The 22,390-nt window shown below is 52.6% G+C and overlaps 1 protein-coding gene across 1 annotated transcript in view; it reads right to left on the reverse strand.

Moving 5' to 3' along the window:
- Positions 1 to 20,031, reverse strand: part of LOC147119110 (uncharacterized) — a 46,006-nt gene extending 25,975 nt beyond the window's left edge. The window contains exon 1 of the mRNA XM_085984033.1: positions 20,014 to 20,031. Coding sequence (XP_085840159.1) covers positions 20,014 to 20,031 — 18 coding nt within the window. The remainder of the gene's footprint in view (positions 1 to 20,013) is intronic.
- Positions 20,032 to 22,390: the final 2,359 nt, after the last annotated feature.

The raw sequence follows: 22,390 nt of genomic DNA on the forward strand, positions 1-22,390 counted from the left end.
TATCTTCTGTGTTTCTATGTTTACCCGAACTATCTCAGCCTTGAAGGCCTGCCATTGGTCATTCACTGTTTTCCTGGACAATGTTTGTTTCCAGTCCACCTGTGCTCGATCCCTTCTCAAATCACTGAAATTGGCTCTCTTCCAGCTGGGTATTTTCACCGATTTTATTTTGTCCCTTTCCATAACTACTTTAAACCTACTGATATTGTGATCACTGTTAACCAGATCCCTCCTGCCCCAGAACCGATGAGAGACCCTTTAAATGTTCTGACTGTGTAAAGAGGTTTCAGAGTTCATCCAACCTGCTGAGTCACCAGCGAGTTCACACAGATCTTCAAAGAAAGGAAGATGTTTTAGAAAGGCTGGTGGCACTAAAAGTTCGCAGCCATCTCAGAGTAGTGTCCCTTTAATTACAATCTCACAGAACAAAAGAATCACTGTCCCTTTAACTACCACAAATCCCTGTGTGGAGGAGAGGGGGAGGTACAGTCTGTCCCAGTAACTGTCGCAGAACAGAATTAGCGACCCTGTACCATAAGGGCTTGACCCTCCCCCACTCCCTGCTTTTCCTCAAGTGTCTCATCCTTAAAATTCTCATCCTTGTTTTCAAATCCCTCCGTGGCCTCGCCCCTCCCTATCTCTGTAATCTCTTCCAGCCCCACAACACCCCCGAGATATCTGCGCTCCTCTAATTCCGGCCTCTTGAGCATCCCCGATTTTAATCACTCCACCATTGGTGGCCGTGCCTTCAGCTGCCTGGGCCCTAAGCTCTGGAATTCCTTCCCTAAACCTCTCCATCTCTCTACCTCTCTCTCCTTCTTTAAGATGCTCCTTAAAACCTACTTCTTTGACCAAGCTTTTGGTCATCTGCCTGAATATCTCCTTATGTGGCTCGGTGTCAAATTTTGTTTTACAACGATCCTGTGAAGAGCCTTGGGATGTTTTACTACATTAAAGGCGCTTTATAAATACAAGTGGTTGTTGTTGTTTCCTGAAACTAATAATAAATTCCCCAGAGGGTAAAAAACTTGTACTTTTACTCCCAAATATTAAAAAGTTTGTTCTACAGAAGCACGGGGTTTATCTGCTTTTATTGATGAATTTTAAAAGCCTATTGTAAAACCTGAGCCAGTGTGTTGTGAGACAAAGAGCCTTGTGTCCAATAAGGGGAATAAAGGCCCACAGCCTCCCCTGGCCCCGGGCCCTGAACAAGGGACTGGAGAAACAACAGAAAATGCTGGAAAAACTCAGCAGGCCAGGCAACATCCGTGGAGAGAGAAATAGAGTCAACGTTTCAGGTCGAAACCCTTCGTCAGGACTGAAAAACACAGGAAATGAAACAGATTAAAAGGCCAGTTTGGGGGCTGGGAAATGGGGATGAAAGAACAAAAGAGAAGAAGCGACATTAAGAGGTATTCAAACCGAGGCGAGATGGTGATCGGACTAGTGGAGACAAAAGACGGCTCTAGATTAGGTGTGAGATGTGCTGGCAGAATGAGGGACAGCTGCCATGTGGGAGAGAAAAAAAGGCAGAAGGGCACAAAACAAAGGTGTGGATAAAAAATATAAGTAAATGTAATAGGGGCCGAGGTTATGATCTGAAATTGTTGAACTCGATATTGAGTCCGGAAGGCTGTAAAGTGCCTAATCGGAAGATGAGGTGCTGTTCCTCGAGTTTACGGTGAGCTTCCGTGGAACAATGCAAGAGCCCGAGTACGGTGAGGTCTGAGGGGGAATGGGGCGGTGAATTAAAATGACAGGCGACCGGAAGCTCGGGGTCACCCTTACGGACTGAACGGAGGTGTTCCGCAAAGTGGTCACCCAATCTGCGTTTGGTCTCCCCAATGTAGAGGAGACCACATCATGAGCAGCGAATACAGTATACCAGATTGCAAGAAGTGCAAGTAAATCGCTGTTTCACCTGGAAGGGGTGTTTGGGGCCCTGGACAGTGGGAAGGGGGGGGGGGGGAGGTATAAGGGCAGGTGTTGCATCTCCTGCGCTTGCACAGGAAGGTGCCAGGCGAAGGGGAAGGGGTGCTGGGGGTGATAGAGGAGTGGACTAGGGTGTCTCGGAGGGAGCGGTCCCTACGGAATGCTGAAAGGGGAGGGGAAGATGCATTTGGTGGGGGAACACGTTGGAGGTGGCGGAAATGGCGGAGGGTGATCCGTTGAATGTGGAGGCTGGTGGGGTGAAAGGTGAGGACAAGGGGAACCTTATTGTGGTTCTGGGAGGGAGGGGCAGGGGTGAGGGCAGAAGTACGGGAGATAGAACGGACCCGGTCGAGGGCCATGTCAACCATGGTAGAGGGGAATCCTCGGTTGAGGAAAAAGGAAGACATGTCTGAAGCACTGGTGTGGAAGGTGGCATCGTCGGAGCAGATGTGGCGGAGATGGAGAAACTGGGAGAATGGAATAGAGTCCTTACAGGAGGCGGGGTGGGAGGAAGTGTAGTCCTCCAGGTAGCTGTGGGAGTCAGTGGGCTTGTAGTGAATGTGGGTCAATAACCTATTCCCAGAGATGGAGACGGAGAAGTTGAGGAAGGGAAGGGAAGAGTCGGAGATGGACCATGTGAAGGTGAGGGAAGGGTGGAAATTGGAGGCAAATTGAATGAAATTGTCTAGTTCAGGGTGAGAGCAGGAAACGGCACCGATACAGTCATCAATGTACCGGAAAAAGAGGTGAGGGAGGGGACCCAAGTAGAACTGGAACAAAGAGTGTTCCACATATCCCACGAAAAGGCAGTGTGGAAATGTACCTTTTAAAGCTGAATATAGTTACATGTGCCCCTTTTTGACAAACAAAATGGAGTCCCGGTCCTCCCAGAAGCCTCTGCAGAAATGTCCTCTATTCCTTCCTTAAACATGTTAACCGTGACTAAACACTGAAAACAGTTGCTTATCTGCATTGAAAACAAAGACCATTTACATGAGTAAAGGGAACCTTACTCAAGCCACCTGGCCAGAGGCTTGACCACCAGATAACAGAAGAAACATACTGTATGAAGTATCTACATTCCAAACAGTACTGATAGTCTTAATTAAATAGTCTAGAATAAATAACTACCCATTGTATTATCAATAGTCTTTCGCTACGCCAGACTTTAGAAATATGTAGAAACTTAGATAAGGATTGAAGAACTCTTTGGCCTAGAAATTCATTGACGCCACTTTTGGGGCGCTAAAGTGGGGCGTCCGCTAAAGTTTGCGGCCGCCGCCAAATCGATGCCACTTCTCCGAAATTCATTAGCTTCGCCCTAGGAGTTCGGGCGAGCGCTAAAACTGCTGCTGGACGCCTCTCTTTGGGTGCTAAGCCGGAGGTGGTGATCGATAGCGCCGAGGCCGGGCGCAGCGCAGGTGCGGCCATCTCGTGATTGACAGCAGACACCCTGGCGCCGGCCAGCTCTTAAGGGGGAAGGGTCGACTGTGTCTGCTGCCACGCCCTGGATAGTGGAGCCCTCCAGCTAGGCCTGAACACTGCTGCTGGACCCAAATAGCGCCTGAAGACATGGAGAAGGTCCGTGAACGTGTGCAGCGCTTCTCAGAGCGTGATCTGAGTGTGCTGATTGCTGCTGTGGAGAAGAGGCGCCATGTTTTGTACCCGGACAATGGCAAGAAGGCGACGGTCCGCGTCTACAGGAGAGCCTGGAGGCATGTCGCCACCAAGCTGTCAGCCAACAGCGACGTCCCCAGGAGCGGTGCCCAATGCCGCAAAAAGTTAAATAACCTCACACGCATCGTCAGGGTGAGTACCCTTTCCAGTGACCTCCTCATCCTTGCATGTGCACCTCACATTATGGGCAAAGGGACCTGAAAGCTCTAATGGCCAGCCTTCATCCAGCAGCTATGGGACAGGCATGAGCATCAATTGCACATTCTGCACTTAACACACTGGCCAAGCTATTCCACCATGGGAGGCATTGCACACCAGATCATGGCGACACACTGGCCAGGCTATTCCACCATGGGAGGCAGTGCACACCAGATCATGGCGACACACTGGCCAGGCTATTCCACCATGGGAGGCATTGCACACCAGATCATGGCGACACACTGGCCAGGCTATTCCACCATGGGAGGCAGTGCACACCAGATCATGGCGACACACTGGCCAAGCTATTCCACCATGGGAGGCAGTGCACACAAGATCACGGCGACACACTGTACTTAGAGGCCGTCCTTTCTCTTGCAGGCCAAGCTGGCGAATAATCGCAAGAGCCGGACTGCGATCGGGGGAGGCCGACCCCATATCCAGCCACTCACCGACCTGCAACATCGCGTGGAGCGCCTCATGGGTGGCCGGGTGATTGGGCCCGTTGCATGTGGAGATGCCGACCCTGTTCTGGGCAGCAATGGTAAGGACATCACCTTTTGCACCTCTCTCGTCCCACTTGCGCATCAGATCTACATCCTTTGCCACTGTCCGACCAATGCGCTGAATGCCACCACTCATGCATCCCGCACTGACGCCCTCTCCTCACTACTCTTGTGCCTTCCTGCTTTTAGATGGTGAAGAGGAGGTCCCTGAACTTGCCAGTGACAGACCCTCCGAAGAGGAGCAGGAGGAGGAGCAAGAGGAAGGCGGGGAACCCTCAGCCGCAGCCACCCAGGCCAATGTAGGGGACACGTCTTCCCTGGAGGGCAGCGTGGCGGAAGTGTCGAAGGGGAGGGGAGCTCCTGGGACCTGCGGGCTGCAGAAAGGCGGGAGGGGGGTGGAAGCTCGGCGGGCTTCTCCCCAGAGGGGGGAAGCGTCGGAGGGGAGTCCAATTGCTGGGCCCAGCGGCCTCCAGCAACACAGGAAGGGTCGGCCAGCTTGGCGGCCTTCTCCCCAGAGGGAGAGTCCGGCCTCCAGTCAGGAGATGCTCTTCGTCGAGGAGATGGAGCGCCTCGAAGACTTGTCCGCGGACTCGGAGCGCCGGCACACGGAGCTCATGGCGGCAGTGGCACGGTTGCCTGAGTCCATCGATTCCCTCTCTCGGAGTGTGGCCGAGTTCGGGCCCTTAGAGGCCACCAGTCGGGCGGAATACCAGGCAGCTCAGGCAGCGAGTCGGGCGGAATTCGGGGCAGCTCTGTCAGCGACTGGCCAGGTGATCAGTGGTGCCGTCCAGTCACTCGCTGCTCTGATGCGGTCAGCGAACAGGTCAACACGGGCACTCACTGCTGCCACACTCGCTGTGTCAGCCAGGCATCGCCAGGGCACCCGGCGCGCTGCAGCAGCACAGCGGTCTGTCCCTCGGCAGATTGGTGCGCATGCTGCTGTGCTGGCCCGGGCGAGTGCCAGTGTCTCAGGCGACCAGCGAGCGCCTGCCATCCGCCAGCTTGCCGCCATTCCTCCAGCCGCCACTGCCAGTCCCCCAGTGGAGCTGCCAGGAGCTGCTGCAGCGACTGATGCTGGCCAGCCACAGCTGCAGCAATCAACAGCCGCCCGCTCGACGGCCAGACCTCGACTAGGCCGACCCCCAAGGGCATCTGCCGTCACGACATGTGCCCCTCAGGAGCCTGCCCCCAGCCTTGCAGCAGCCAATGGCCTTACTTTGAGGCGGAGCAGCAGGGCGGGCAGGGGCCACCCAAAGATGGCCAAGGCATCGCCCTAGCGGGCCAAATAGTCGAACGTGTGGCCATTTGTGTTTGTTTCTTGAGGCCGAGAATTGGATGTTTGTTTTTTGAAGGCCGATGATGTGATGTTTGTTTTTGACGAAGGCCGAGAATGACGGCCATTTTAGTTGCCCTATTTTGTTAATCCTCTCCAGGTTGTGGGAGCGAGTAATGTGTTTGAGTGTTTTTTGGGGGTTTCGTCTGTTTTTGGTTTTCATGTGGGAAGGGCCCAGAGTTTGTACAATAAACCATTTTATTTATTCACATTGTCCATGTTTGATCTTTGAAGTGTTTGTTGCCTTAACCGGCTGAGGGCTTGCGGAGCGGCTGCAATCATGTTCTATCCTTGGCACAAGCCATTCCCTGACAGGGGGCCTAGAAGTGACGTTCAATAAACCGCCGACGGGCGGCCCTTGGACCTTGTGCGTCCCTCCTGGGCTGGTACTCCTCGTCCTCGTCGTCCTCATGCTCCTCCTCCTGAGGTGGTGGTCCAACGTGAGGTGGCAGTGCCCGAGTCCTGCGGATAGCCAGGTTGTGCAGCATGCAGCAAACGACGACGAATTGGGAGACTCGATCCTGCGAATACTGGAGGGCTCCCCCGGAGCGATCGAGACAGCGGAACCGTTGCTTGAGCACGCCGATTGTTTGTTCTATGAGGTTCCTCGTCGCTTGATGGCTCTCGTTGTATGCCTCTTCAGCAGGGGTCGTGGGCGCGCGGAGCGGGGTCATGAGCCAGGTACACAAAGGATAGCCTTTGTCCCCGATAAGCCATCCTCTTGGGGGAGACTGTGCCTGGAACATATCAGCCACAGTTGTCTGTCGCAGGATAAAGGCATCGTGGCTGCTGCCTGGAAAGCGGGCATTGACAGCTAGGATGCGCTGCCTGTGGTCACACACCAGCTGTACATTGAGGGAATGGTAGCCCTTCCGGTTGCGGTAATCCTCGGCATGCTCAAGAGGTGCCCGCAAAGCCACATGCGTGCAGTCAATGGCGCCCTGCACCATGGGGAAGCCCGCTATTCTTGCAAACCCCACTGCACGCTGCTGCTGCTTGTCCAGGGTCATGGGGAAGGAGATGAATTGATGGCTCCTTCTGAAAAGGGCTTCGGTCACCTGGCGGATGCAGCAATGCACGGCGAACTGGGAGATGTTAGCGATGTCCCCAGTAGCGGATTGGAAGGAGCCGGAGGCATAGAAGTTGAGAGCCACCGTCACCTTCACTGCCACCGACAGAGACGTCCTGTGCATCAGCTGTGGCTGCAGATCTCTCTGAAGCAGCCGGCAGATGTCTGCAACCACCTCCCTTCGGAATCGCAGCCTCCTAACACACATCGCGGCAGACATGATCAGATAGGAGGTCTGCTGGCGGTATACCCTGCGTGGGTAAGGCCTCAGTTGGCGACGCCTGTTGCCCCCTCTGCGTCTAGCCAGGGCTGCCACTCTCTCACGGCGTCTGTAAGCCCTTCTGGCAAAAGGCTGAAATTCAGCGTTGCCACCCAATGCAGCCCCCATTATATGCTGGCAAACACGGAACTCTGAATGAAGGCAAAGATAATTGGTAAGCTCTGGCCTGAGCCAAAAATACCTGTCCAAGTGTTGGTCCAAACCAGTAAACTCTCCTCCTTGGTCTCTGTCCAAAAAACCGTTGCACAAGAATGAATGCTGCAAAATGGCTGGCCTTTATACTGCTGGGTAAGTGCCCTTTAATTTGCGCTCCCCGCGGCCCGGCTGGGCTGTGTACCGTTCCACTTCACAGTCGCTCGGGCCGCCCGGCGCACAATGGGCCGGCGCGAGTGAAGTTCCGGTTCGGGGCGCACAAAAGGCGTTGCACTAGCAAATGACGTCATGATGTGCGCGCGCAGCAGGGCGCGCGCTAAGACTTTGCGCCGGCGCTAAATGTGTACTGAAGTTGGGGCGAGGCGCAGATCGCGCTGCGCCCGGTCGCTAAGCGCCTAGTGCTCGAAATCTACTCCTCCTAAGGCGCTAACGGCTGCCGCGCCCAACTGAATTTCTAGGCCTTTGTCCCTTTGTCTGACTTGAAAGACACATCATGAAACCATAACCTGTTTGCTTTACTGTATAAATACGTTATTAATCTGTACTTCTGGAGAGAGTCTCTGCTTAGCCTTTGACTGAGCGGGACGCTCTCCTTGCCGCAAGTAAAAGCTTAATAAAAGAACATCGACCGGAGCTGATCGTTTCAGAGTCTCATTGAGAGTCGAGATTTCGACAGTTACTTTTTGGAGGTTCCACCGAGATCGCTTACTCTCTAGTCTGTGAGTGAACAGATGCCGGCATAGTGCCTCTTCAGTGAAGGGCTTAACTGGCCAGAATAAGGTGAGCCTTTTTGCTCACAAAGAGTCTCTTTACTGTTGAACCGCATATGTAATCCATTGTCCACAGCGGAGGTACTGCGATCTACGAGACTCGAAATCTAAGATCTAAAGTTATTTTTGTAATCATTTCCTTTTCAGCCTATAGGCAGAAGGGATCTGATCCTGAAAATATCCGGTCTTGAAACAGCCCGGGGAGATTTTAATTAGTAGAAGGTAAGAAGTGCGCTATAGAAATCGATCGATTATCCTTGTGTGATAGGATAATTATCCTTGTGTGATGGGATAAGACAAGTCCTTGAAGGGACAGGATCCTTGTTTGATAGGATCATAGAGACGAATAAGACTTTTAAAAATAATTAGGATAAGTTAAGGACTTGGTCTGTAGTGGCGTACAACACAGACTGAGAATTGACTATTTGTTTAGATAGAGTTTAAGGCTATGATTTGTATACCCGCGTGGATGTTGTTTGTCCTAGTTGTCCTTGTTATACTGTTGTGTTCAATACTTTTGTGCGACATTGCAATTGAAGAAACGGGAAGAGTCACTAGGGAAAATTGTGATTCGGGAAAACATTCTTTGATTGAGAAAGGAAACGGTGCCTAATTGATCGACTACGGTTGGTTCGTGTCAACATATCTCACACACCCAGACTGAGCCTGAATTACAAGCCTTTTTTGGCCACGTGACGGCCAGTAGAAGTGGGCGTAGAGAACTCAGTTGACCGAAAAGGATTGTGAGATCAGAAACTGTAAAAACTCTCAATCAATCAGAATGGGTGCCGGAGCAAGTAAAACACCATCAAAGGGCACGCCAGCCTATTTTATGCTCCGGAATTGTGGCCAGTCTTCAATTGACCACTTACAAAATTGGACAAAATGGACTAAGGATGGAAACAGGCCATTTCCACCTGATGGTTCCTTTAATTTAGAAAGAATAACATGTCTAGAGGAGTGTCTTATAGACAGAGACCCAGGCAGAAGAGGGGAAAAGAAAGTAAATTGGTCGGCATTTGGGGATTGGAAAAGGGAAGCTGAAAAACGACACGAGAAAAGCCTACAGGTCAGCAAGCAGTGTACTAAAGGGAAAAAGCAAGCAAATAAATGAACAGAGCAGGTAAATGGTCCTAGACATGGTAAAAACCCATTTATGATGGTTGCTAAAGAAACAAAAGGACACCCACCAAATGCCCCTAAGGGTCTGGAAAAAGATGAGGATGAGGATTGGGATGAGAATTGGACTCCCTACGGCAGGCCACCACCATATGTTCAGCATGCTCCAGACCAAAATGAAGGTGATCAGGCCGTTCCACCTGTAGTTAGTTCAAGCAGAGCCTGTACTTCAGGCTCTTGCACCCCCGGCTGCCCCACAAAATGGCGCAGTAGCAGGAGCACCTGTCACTCCTGACAATGATAATACAAATCAATTCCACGAAGGTCCGGCAGGGTATACACGGAGTCGGACAGAACAAAGGGAACGCAGTGTAAATAATACAGGATCTGATCCTCCACCCGCTCTTATAATGCCAGTGAGACTTTTTCCCAATCCAACTCCAAACGTTATCGACCATGGTCACCAAGTGAGTTAAGAACAATTGTGGAAGGATTAGCAGGCCCCAAAACCAGTCGTGAAAAGGCCATAGACCAATTAAAAGTAATCGTCATGTGCCATGAGCCCAGCATATTAGATGGCCAAATTCTGCTAAAAGTATGGTTAAAAGACCAAATTTGCCAAACTCGAGACAAAATTCAAAGATTTTAAAACACATCGTGAAACTGTCGGTGCTGCTCCCGGCACCAGACCGCCCAATGACAAATTCTGGGGAAGGTGCTGGGAAGCCTTACACAAGGTGTTCCCAAAGAAAACAAATTGGTCTAAAATTATGGAAAGGATGAGGATGTTGAGGATGACGTCGACAGGGTGCGAGAAATTATGAGCCAATGTTCAGGCATGAAAACAGAGGAATGAGATTCCCCCATGCTCCGCGCCGTTGTAAACGGACTAGGACCTGAACTCAGGGATCCCTTTCAATGAGTTTGTTTCGGATGGCGACAGGAAACGCTATCCAAGGTTGTTTCTATGTTAAAAGACATACAAGATCGAAATAGAGAAACTAAAAGCAAGGTTACCGTGTTCACGGAGCGAGCAGCTCCAACGGCACCAGCCCCAACAACACCCACCGATTACCCACAACGTGGTGGGGGTAGAGGACGGGGTGGGGGGAGAGGACAGTTTCGGGGTAGAGGCGGTGGAGGTGTAGGACGGGGTGGGGGAAGAGGACAGTTTCGGGGTAGAGGCGGTGGAGGTGTAGGACGAGGACGGGGTGGGGGAAGAGGACGGGGTGGGGGAAGAGGAGAGTTTCGGGGTAGAGGAGAGTTTCGGGGTAGAGGCGGTGGAGGTGTAGGACGAGGACGGGGTGGGGGGAGAGGACATTTTCGGGGGAGAGGCGGTGGAGGTGTAGGACGAGGACGGGGTGGGGGGAGAGGACAGTTTCGGGGGAGAGGCGGTGGAGGTGTAGGACGAGGACGGGGTGAGGGGAGGGGACAGATTCGGGGTAGAGGCGGTGGAGGTGTAGGGGGAGAGGACAGATTCGGGGTAGAGGCGGTGGAGGTGTCGGACGAGGACGGGGTGGGGGGAGAGGACAGTTTCGGGGTAGAGGCGGTGGAGGTGTAGGACGAGGATGGGGTGGGGGGAGAGGACAGTTTCGGGGTAGAGGCGGTGGAGGTGTAGGACGAGGACGGGGTGGGGGGAGAGGACAGTTTCGGGGGAGAGGCGGTGGAGGTGTAGGACGAGGACGGGGTGGGGGAGAGGACAGTTTCGGGGTAGAGGCGGTGGAGGTGTAGGACGAGGACGGGGTGGGGGGAGAGGACATTTTCGGGGGAGAGGCGGTGGAGGTGTAGGACGAGGACGGGGTGGGGGAGAGGACAGTTTCGGGGGAGAGGCGGTGGAGGTGTAGGACGAGGACGGGGTGGGGGGAGAGGACAGTTTCGGGGTAGAGGCGGTGGAGGTGTCGGACGAGGACGGGGTGGGGGGAGAGGACAGTTTCGGGGTAGAGGCGGTGGAGGTGTAGGACGAGGACGGGGTGGGGGGAGAGGACATTTTCGGGGGAGAGGCGGTGGAGGTGTAGGACGAGGACGGGGTGGGGGGAGAGGACAGTTTCGGGGGAGAGGCGGTGGAGGTGTAGGACGAGGACGGGGTGAGGGGAGGGGACAGATTCGGGGTAGAGGCGGTGGAGGTGTCGGACGAGGACGGGGTGGGGGGAGAGGACAGTTTCGGGGTAGAGGCGGTGGAGGTGTAGGACGAGGATGGGGTGGGGGGAGAGGACAGTTTCGGGGTAGAGGCGGTGGAGGTGTAGGACGAGGACGGGGTGGGGGGAGAGGACAGTTTCGGGGGAGAGGCGGTGGAGGTGTAGGACGAGGACGGGGTGGGGGAGAGGACAGTTTCGGGGTAGAGGCGGTGGAGGTGTAGGACGAGGACGGGGTGGGGGGGAGAGGACATTTTCGGGGGAGAGGCGGTGGAGGTGTAGGACGAGGACGGGGTGGGGGAGAGGCGGTGGAGGTGTAGGACGAGGACGGGGTGGGGGGAGAGGACAGTTTCGGGGTAGAGGCGGTGGAGGTGTCGGACGAGGACGGGGTGGGGGGAGAGGACAGTTTCGGGGTAGAGGCGGTGGAGGTGTAGGACGAGGACGGGGTGGGGGGAGAGGACAGTTTCGGGGTAGAGGCGGTGGAGGTGTCGGACGAGGACGGGGTGAGGGGAGAGGACAGTTTCGGGGTAGAGGCGGTGGAGGTGTCGGACGAGGACGGGGTGGGGGGAGAGGACAGTTTCGGGGTAGAGGCGGTGGAGGTGTCGGACGGGGTGGGGGAAAGAGGACAGTTTCGGGGGTAGAGGCGGTGGAGGTGCAGGACGGGGTGGGGGGAGAGGACAGTTTCGGGGTAGAGGCGGTGGAGGTGTAGGACGAGGACGGGGTGGGGGAAGAGGACGGGGTGGGGGAAGAGGAGAGTTTCGGGGTAGAGGAGAGTTTCGGGGTAGAGGCGGTGGAGGTGTAGGACGAGGACGGGGTGGGGGGAGAGGACATTTTCGGGGGAGAGGCGGTGGAGGTGTAGGACGAGGACGGGGTGGGGGGAGAGGACAGTTTCGGGGTAGAGGCGGTGGAGGTGTAGGGGGAGAGGACAGATTCGGGGTAGAGGCGGTGGAGGTGTCGGACGAGGACGGGGTGGGGGGAGAGGACAGTTTCGGGGTAGAGGCGGTGGAGGTGTCGGACGAGGACGGGGTGAGGGGAGAGGACAGTTTCGGGGTAGAGGCGGTGGAGGTGTCGTACGAGGACGGGGTGGGGGGAGAGGACAGTTTCGGGGTAGAGGCGGTGGAGGTGTCGTACGAGGACGGGGTGGGGGGAGAGGACAGTTTCGGGGTGGAGGCGGTGGAGGTGTCGGACGAGGACGGGGTGGGGGGAGAGGACAGTTTCGGGGTAGAGGCGGTGGAGGTGTCGGACGAGGACGGGGTGGGGGGAGAGGACAGATTCGGGGTAGAGGCGGTGGAGGTGTCGGACGAGGACGGGGTGGGGGGAGAGGACAGTTTCGGGGTCGAGGCGGTGGAGGTGTCGGACGAGGACGGGGTGAGGGGAGAGGACAGTTTCGGGGTAGAGGCGGTGGAGGTGTCGGACGAGGACGGGGTGGGGGGAGAGGACAGTTTCGGGGTAGAGGCGGTGGAGGTGTCGTACGAGGACGGGGTGGGGGGAGAGGACAGTTTCGGGGTAGAGGCGGTGGAGGTGTCGGACGAGGACGGGGTGAGGGGAGAGGACAGTTTCGGGGTAGAGGCGGTGGAGGTGTCGTACGAGGACGGGGTGGGGGGAGAGGACAGTTTCGGGGTGGAGGCGGTGGAGGTGTAGGACGGGGTGGTGGGAGAGGACAGTTTCGGGGTAGAGGCGGTGGAGGTGTAGGACGGGGTGGTGGGAGAGGACAGTTTCGGGGTAGAGGCGGTGGAGGTGTAGGACGGGGTGGTGGGAGAGGACAGTTTCGGGGTAGAGGCGGTGGAGGTGTCGGACGAGGACGGGGTGGGGGGAGAGGACAGTTTCGGGGTAGAGGCGGTGGAGGTGTAGGGGGAGAGGGCAGTTTCGGGGTAGAGACGGTGGAGGTGTAGGACGAGGACAGGGTGGGGGGAGAGGACAGTTTCAGGGTAGAGGCGGTGGAGGTGCAGGGGGAGAGGACAGATTCGGGGTAGAGGCGGTGGAGGTGTAGGACGAGGACGGGGTGGGGGGAGAGGACAGTTTCAGGGTAGAGGCGGTGGAGGTGTAGGGGGAGAGGGCAGTTTCGGGGTAGAGACGGTGGAGGTGTAGGACGAGGACAGGGTGGGGGGAGAGGACAGTTTCGGGGTAGAGGCGGTGGAGGTGTAGGACGAGGACAGGGTGGGGGGAGAGGACAGTTTCGGGGTAGAGGCGGTGGAGGTGTAGGACGAGGACAGGGTGGGGGGAGAGGACAGTTTCGGGGTAGAGGCGGTGGAGGTGTAGGGAGAGAGGACAGATTCGGGGTAGAGGCGGTGGAGGTGTAGGACGAGGACGGGGTGGGGGGAGAGGACAGTTTCGGGGTAGAGGCGGTGGAGGTGTAGGACGATGGACGGGGTGGTGGGAGAGGACAGTTTCGGGGTAGAGGCGGTGGAGGTGTAGGACGGGGTGGGGCGAGAGGACAGTTTCGGGGTGGAGGCGGTGGAGGTGTAGGACGAGGACGGGGTGGGGGGAGAGGACAGTTTCGGGGTAGAGGCGGTGGAGGTGTTGGACGAGGACGGGGTGGGGGGAGAGGACAGTTTCGGGGTAGAGGCGGTGGAGGTGTCGGACGAGGACGGGGTGGGGGGAGAGGACAGTTTCGGGGTAGAGGCGGTGGAGGTGTAGGACGGGGTGGGGGAGAGGACAGTTTCGGGGTGGAGGCGGTGGAGGTGTAGGACGAGGACGGGGTGGGGGGAGAGGACAGTTTCGGGGTGGAGGCGGTGGAGGTGTCGGACGAGGACAGGGTGGGGGGAGAGGACAGTTTCGGGGTAGAGGCGGTGGAGGTGTTGGACGAGGACGGGGTGGGGGGAGAGGACAGTTTCGGGGTAGAGGCGGTGGAGGTGTCGGACGAGGACGGGGTGGGGGGAGAGGACAGTTTCGGGGTAGAGGCGGTGGAGGTGTAGGACGGGGTGGGGGGAGAGGACAGTTTCGGGGTAGAGGCGGTGGAGGTGTAGGACGGGGTGGGGGGAGAGGACAGTTTCGGGGTAGAGGCGGTGGAGGTGTAGGGAGAGGACAGTTTCGGGGGAGAGGGCAGTTTCGGGGGAGAGGCGGTGGAGGTGTCGGGAGAGGACAGTTTCGGGGGAGAGGGCAGTTTCGGGGTAGAGGCGGTGGAGGTGTAGGACGGGGTTGGGGGAGAGGACAGTTTCGGGGTAGAGGCGGTGGAGGTGTAGGACGAGGTGGGGGGAGAGGACAGTTCCGGGGTAGAGGGCAGTTTCGGGGGAGAGGCGGTGGAGGTGGAGGACGGGGCGGGGGAAGAGGACAGTTTCGTGGTAGAGGGGTGGAGGTGTCGGACGAGGACGGGGTGGGGGGAGAGGACAGTTTTGGGGTAGAGGAGGACGGGGTGGGGGGGAGAGGACAGTTTCGTGGTAGAGGGGTGGAGGTGTCGGACGAGGACGGGGTGGGGGGAGAGGACAGTTTCGTGGTAGAGGGGTGGAGGTGTCGGACGAGGACGGGGTGGGGGGAGAGGACAGTTTCGGGGTAGAGGGGTGGAGTGTCGGACGAGGACAATCCGGTGCCTGTTACAATTCTGGCCAGACTGGGCACTGGGCTAAAAATTGCATCAAAACAGCAGCAACCAAATTATAACTGGACTCACCGGCTGGTCCTCCTCCACCTCCTCCTCCACCTCCTCCTCCTCCACCTCCTCCTCCACCACCTCCACCTCCACCACCTCCACCTCTCTCCACCTCCACCTCCTCCACCTCCTCCACCTCCACCTCCACCTCCACCTCCTCCACCACCTCCTCCACCTCCACCTCCACCTCCTCCACCTCCACCTCCTCCACCTCCTCCACCTCCTCCACCTCCACCACCTCCTCCACCTCCACCACCTCCTCCACCTCCACCACCTCCACCTCCACCTCCACCACCTCCACCACCTCCACCTCCTCCACCTCCACCACCTCCACCTCCACCTCCACCTCCTCCACCTCCACCTCCTCCTCCTCCACCTCCACCTCCTCCACCTCCTCCACCTCCTCCACCTCCTCCACCTCCTCCACCTCCTCCACCTCCTCCACCTCCTCCACCTCCTCCACCTCCTCCACCTCCTCCTCCAGATCCCAATCCGTATGTGACCCCAGCCCAGCTACATGCTAGACCTCAAACTACATTTTCTGTTCAAAATCCATTTGGACCACAAAATCAAAATTCAGATCAATTGGGCCAAGGATTCAATTGTCGGTATAATCAATGACTAGTTGCTCCATATCCAAGTGCTGCAAGCAAACAATTACCCGTCGTTTCATTAAATGCCACAAGCGAGCCTGAAGTAAAAATACGAATACAGGGAAAGGATATTCCATTTCTAGTGGATACTGGCGCCACCTTTTCGATCCTTACGAAACAGGATACACAGGGAATTCCTATTTCCACCAATCAAACCTCAGTAACTGGACTATCTGGGACAGCTCATCAAATGGTTTTCTCCAATCCCATTAATGTCCAATTCAATTCAATGATTATGAAGACAGTCATTTATTCCTACTATCTAATGAAGTCCCACTGAACTTGTGTGGACGGGACTTGTTGTGTAAAATGAATGCCACTATCCTCTGTTCTCCAACCGGTATGGAAGTACGAATCCCCACGGATAAGTGTGGAGCCTATCCACTACTCTAATCAAGAACACCTATATTATATGCCTGGGAAAATTCGGATCCCACACCAAGCAAAGCCCTAGCCTGTCTGGTCAGCTCACATTGGTGTGTGACAAGATTAATTAGACTACCTCAAATCTTTAAATATAGGAAACTGCCACGAAACGTTACACTGCACTGCATGCTATGACGAAACTGGATTAGATGCCATAACCCAAAATTTTTACCAACCATTCTTGCAGCGGAAATATCGATTGAAGATTGAACAAATTTTTATCGGAGCTGAAGGAATTGCGGCAGGAGTAGAATTATCCTCCCATAGCCAGACCTTGTTTAAGGTTAAAAGTAGTGTTCCACACCGCACCCTTGTGGTTACAGACACATATAAACCCCAGGATCTAGGTGCAATGGTTAAAAGAATGCAAGGATATTTAGTGCAAAGGGAATGGCAGACATCTGGTGGAACTCTGGCTAGATATGACGGGGAGGGAGGCTTCTCTATCAAAATAGTAGGGAAATATATTTCGATGCTGTCTTAGCAGAAAAGATACTTTCGGTCACCAGTTTTCTATTGCAACGCGAAACAGAAGAACTTCTTGCTAAAGTCCCAGAGCAGCTATGGTCTACTCACCCTAATGAAGTAGGGAAAATAGAATACGAAAGTAAACTTGCAGCAAACATAAAGACAGACTGCAAAAGCTTTTATCGGTATATCAGGAGGAAAAGACTGGTAAAATCCCAAGTCGGTCCCTTGCAGTCCGATTCGGGAGAATATATAATGGAGAATAAGGAAATGGCAGACCAATTAAACTCATACTTTGGTTCTGTATTCACAAAGGAGGACACAAATAACCTCCCAGGAATATCGGCAAACATAGGGACTAATGAGAGGGAGGAGCTGACAGAAATTAGTATCTCTAGGGATATGGTGTTGGGTAAGTTGAGGGGACTGAAGGCCGACAAATCCCCGGGGCCTGATAAACTACATCCTAGGGTACTTAAGGAGGTGGCCCTGGAGATAGCAGATGCTCTAAGGATCATCTTCCGGAACTCCATTGACTCGGGAACAGTACCCGTGGATTGGAGGGTAGCTAATGTTACCCCAATATTTAAAAAGGGGGGTAGAGAGAAAGCAGGGAATTATAGACCAGTAAGCCTTACATCGGTTGTGGGCAAAATGCTAGAGTCCATTATTAAGGATAAAATAGCGGAGCACTTGACAAATGGGGAAAGGATCGGACAGAGTCAACATGGATTTACAAAGGGTAAATCGTGTTTGACTAATCTGCTGGAATTTTTTGAGGAAGTAACTGGTAAAATAGATGGGGGAGAGCCAGTGGATGTGGTGTACCTTGACTTCCAGAAAGCCTTCGATAAGGTTCCACACAAAAGATTATCATGCAAAATTAAGGCTCATGGGATTGGGGGCAAAGTATTAACGTGGATAGAGAACTGGCTGGCGGATAGAAAACAGAGAGTTGGAATAAACGGCTCGTTTTCGGAGTGGCAGGCAGTGACCAGCGGGGTGCCGCAAGGATCTGTCCTGGGACCCCAGCTGTTCACAATATATATAAATGATCTGGATCAGGGAATTGGATGCAATATTTCCAAATTCGCTGACGACACTAAACTAGGAGGAGGGGTGGGCTCTGATGAGGATGTCAGGAGGCTACAGTGCGATTTGGACAGGTTGGGGGAATGGGCGGATACGTGGCAGATGCACTATAATGTGGATAAATGCGAGGTTATCCACTTTGGGGGTAAAAACAGGAGGGTAGATTATTATCTAAATGGCAATAGATTGGGAGATGGGGAAGTGCAGAGGGACCTGGGTGTTCTTGTGCACCAGTCACTGAAGGAGAGCATGCAGGTGCAACAGGCGATTAAGAAGGCAAATGGTATGTTGGCCTTCATATCAAGGGGGTTCGAGTATAGGAATAGGGATACCTTACTACAGCTGTACAAGGTGCTGGTGAGACCGCATCTGGAGTATTGTGTACAGTTTTGGTCGCCCCATCTGCGGAAGGATGTTCTTGCCATGGAAAGAGTGCAGCGGCGATTCACCAGGCTGATACCTGGAATGGCGGGAATGACCTACGAGGAGAGATTGAATAGTTTGGGCTTGTACTCACTGGAGTTTAGAAGATTGAGAGGGGATCTCATCGAAACATATAAAATTATGGCAGGCCTGGACAGGCTGAATTCAGAGAGAATGTTTCCAATGGCAGGGGAGCACAGAACCAGGGGCCACAGTCTAAAAATAGCGGGCAAATCATTTAAAACAGAGATGAGGAAGAATTTCTTCACTCAAAGAGTGGTGAGCCTGTGGAATTCCCTGCCACAGAGGGCTGTGAAGGCTAATTCAATAAATATTTTCAAGAGAGAATTGGATATATTTCTGAAGGCTAAGGGGATTAAGGGTTACGGAGAAAAGGCGGGGACGGGGTACTGAACTGGTAAGATCAGCTAAGATCTCAGACGAAGATCAGCCATGATCTCATTGAATGGCGGAGCAGGCTCGAAGGGCCGAATGGCCTACTCCTGTTCCTATCTCTATGTTTCTATGTTTCTATGTTTACCGCGCAACCATATAAGGTAGCGATCAATTCAACCGTACCACTTCCTAAGAAACCCCAATATCCCTTGTCGCTAGCTGCAGAACAGGGTATCGAGCCAGTAATTACTTCGCTGCTAGCCCAAGGGATAATAGTCCCAACTAAAAGCCCTTGTAACACACCAATCTTTCCGGTCCAGAAACCCAATCGTGACAAATGGAGATTTGTTCAAGACCTACGAGCTGTGAATGAAGCTGTGTTCCCAACTTATCCGGTCGTGCCCAATCCTGCGACTATACTTACCAGTATTCCAGTAAACTCAACGTATTATATGGTGATCGATCTATGTTCAGCATTTTTCTCAATACCCATTCACCCAGTGTCTCAATTCCTTTTTGCCTTCACGTCTAAAGGACGCCAATATACGTGGACAAGACTCCCGCAGGGATTTACCGAAAGTCCTACTATATTCTCACAGTGTTTAAAGAAGGATCTAGAGGATGTGATTTTACCAGCAAGTTCTACACTCACACAGTATGTTGATGATTTATTGCTCGCCTCACCCTCCAAATCAGCCTGTGAAACAGATTCTCTTGTGCTGTTAAAAGCTTTAGCCTCGAAAGGACACAAAGTGTCAAAGGCGAAGTTACAATTGGTCTCAGAAAGGGTTCAGTATCTAGGACATGAATTGGTACGAGATACAAGACAATTGACACAAGACAGAGTAAAAGCAATCTGCTCTGCTCCACTACCAATAACCAAGAGAGAAATGAAACATTTCCTCGGCATTGCAGACAATGGATTATGAATTATTCTGAAATAATTAGACCATTGTTAGACATGTCCATGCCCTCACTACCAGAAGATTTAGTTTGGAATGAAGCATCCCGGAACGCTTTTCAGAATCTTACAGTCCCTCATATCAGCACCTGCTTTGGGACTACCGGACTGTGCTAAGCCATTTCATTTGTTTGCTCACCACAAGTCGGGTTTTGCGCAATCTGTCTTGACTCAATTACATGGAGACAGACAGCGACCGACAGCGTATTTTAGTACCCAACTAGATCCAGTGGCACGCGGACTACCAGGATGTCTTCCTTCTTTGGCAGCAGCTTATTAAGCTGTACAACAGGCTCAGACAATAACTCTAAATCATCAGACTATTTTGTATATAGCCCACACTCTGTCGAGATTTTACTTACCAAATGCGCCACCCAACACCTAACTTCTGCAAGAACTACTAAATACGAAGCTGAACTGTTATCAAATCCGAACCTTATCAAAAGATGTACGACCTTAAATCCAGCCACTCTACTCCCCACGGAAGACGGCGAACCCCATTCATGTGAGATGGTAACCGAACTGGTAACTAAACCACGTATCGATTTAACAGATATACCGACATGTAACCCTGATCTGGTGTACTACGTTGACGGATCAGCCCTACAAAATGACAGGGGCCAGCCCAAAGCAGCATATGCAGTTGTGACTCAGTATAGCGTTGTTGAAACAGCCTCTCTTCCAGATTCCTTTTCAGCCCAGCAAGCCGAATTATTTGCATTGACTCGAGCATGCATTCTCGCTCAAGGACAAACAGTTAATATCTACACTGACTCCAGGTATGCTTTTGGTGTAACTCATGACTATGGACAAATTTGGAAAATTCGCGGGTACCTGACCTCTTCAGGAACCACCATTAAGAATGCGGAACAGGTAGAAAATCTTCTGCGAGCCATTCAATGTCCTTTAAAACTTGCCATTATTAAATGCCAAGCACATACAGGCCACTTGGATGAGGTAGCACTTGGAAATGCCAGAGCTGACAATGCAGCTAAATCAGCAGCTCTGTCAGACAAAGGGGAACAAGTATCAGCGTTCCCAGTAAGGGAAAATAATTCCACAGATCAACCGCCCACTATTAATGATCTGCTGGCCTTTCAGTCACAGGCCAGTACAGATGAGGTATTAACCTGGGCAAGGGATCAATGTTGTAAAACTCAAGAATATGGGTTTACCATGACGGCCGCATGGTGGCACCCAAGTCCTTACTTCCATGGATTGCCCGATGTGTTCATACAGTCACACATGCGGGCAAAGGGGGGATGGCGGATTATATTTTGGCAACTTGGTATGCACCAGGTATTTCGGCAATTGCAAAACAAATTTGCGAAAATTGTGTTACCTGTCAGACAATGAATCCGGGTAAGACGGAAAAGGTAAAACCTGCCTCCCACCCAAATCCAACGGGACCTTTTGTACATTTACAAATGGATATTATTGAATTACCTATGTGTATGGGATTTAAGTATGTATTAGTTGTTGTCGATGTGTTTTCTAGATGGTTTGAAGCTTTTCCTTGTAAAAAGGCCGATGCCACTATTGTTGCTAAATATTTGTTGAAAGAAATCGTGCCGTGCTTCGGAATTCCTGTTAAACTTTCAAGTGATAATGGGTCTCATTTTACTGGAACTGTTATAAAAGAAATGTGTAAAGCCTTACAGATTAACCAACATTTCCATTGCAGTTATCATCCACCATCAGCTGGACTTGTTGAGAGATATAATGGAATGCTTAAAAACAAACTGGCGAAACTGGCAATGACACTGGACTAAAATGGGTAGAACTGCTGCCTTTAGCCTTGATGGTAATGCGATCTGCAACTAACAGAACAACAGGCCTGTCTGTCACCGCATGAGATAGTTATGGGACGTCCCCAATGGCTGCCTTTTACAGCACCGTTTACTGCAAAACAAATGGACATCCATAAAATGGAAGAAAATATGTTGAATTATTGTATTGCACTAACCAAATGTATTTCCAGCTTTCATTCACAGGTAAAAGAAGCTCAAGTCGAACCAGCAGAAGGGAAGTACTATAACCTGGAGCCCGGAGAATTCGTTTACATCAAGATTTTTAAACGAAAAAGCAGTCTACAACCCAGATTTGAAGGACCATACCCGGTTTTGCTGACAACTAATACTGCAATCAAGATAAAAGAAAGACCAACATGGATCCACGCGTCCCATTGCAAAAAAGCACCCGATCCGGAGGAAAAGGCGAAGGAACCAGAGGGAGAGAAAGAGATTTCCACAGACTGTGGGGACTGACAGTACTGTGCTTAACAGGATTATGCTTTGTGTTACTGACAGCACCAGAGGTACAGACACGTGAACAAAGGGAACTACATATACAGGAAACTTTCTGGTATCCGGCACGGACAGGACCAACCTGGTGCCGGTCCATCAACAATGCCGGATAACCGACCGCTATAGTAAAAGATACGGAGCTCAGAGCTCCGTATAAAGCAACAAACCCTGTTGCTTGCTTCAAAACAATCGGCACAAGTTGCAAGCGTCTCTATAGCTTAGCAACAGCTTCAGCTACACGCTTGCACAGCCACAAATGGAGAAAAAAAGTAACTAAAAGTAAAAAAAGTTATCTGAACCGACTCCTGAATTTTGCCGGTGGATAGAGCGTTCCGGTTATTTAGTGGCCGGTTAATCGAAAGTTTCCTGTAAATGTATTCATGGCACTGAGTCATGAGTATGCACAAGAAAGAGATTTATCTAACTGTTGGGTATGTGCACATGTGCCCATTCACTCGAAAGGAGGCATCCCTCTAAGACCCATTCCCTTTAATGAATCAGACATGGCTGAGTGGATAATCAGTCAGAACAATACACGCGGTAATACTTCCCAGAAAAGGCACACATCCTATAGGGGCACTACTAGTACAGAGGATTGGAGGCCGGAATGGGAATCAGCAGGCTATAATCTCACTGCCTTCCAGGGGTGGTACCAACCCAAATATAATCGGACTCAGCAGCCCCCATTCCTAGCTCTTACTAATACCTCAGGTATAGGGGCCCCAAATGGGTAAAATATGTTTAGTAAGGAACATAGCAGGGGGAGAGAACGTGGGTAAAAGCAAATGCACCCAGAATTTTACCATAACTCGACCCCACAACTGGTGCGATGTGGGTCAGTTTAACATGACAAATGTCCGTAATAAGATGAGTGGGGGGTACCTGGACCGGTTCCAACCCTATGATGACA

This window comes from Somniosus microcephalus, chromosome 4 (assembly GCF_052327205.1).
Source record: "Somniosus microcephalus isolate GS21.2 chromosome 4, FLI_Smic_1.0, whole genome shotgun sequence".
NCBI lineage: Eukaryota > Metazoa > Chordata > Chondrichthyes > Squaliformes > Somniosidae > Somniosus > Somniosus microcephalus.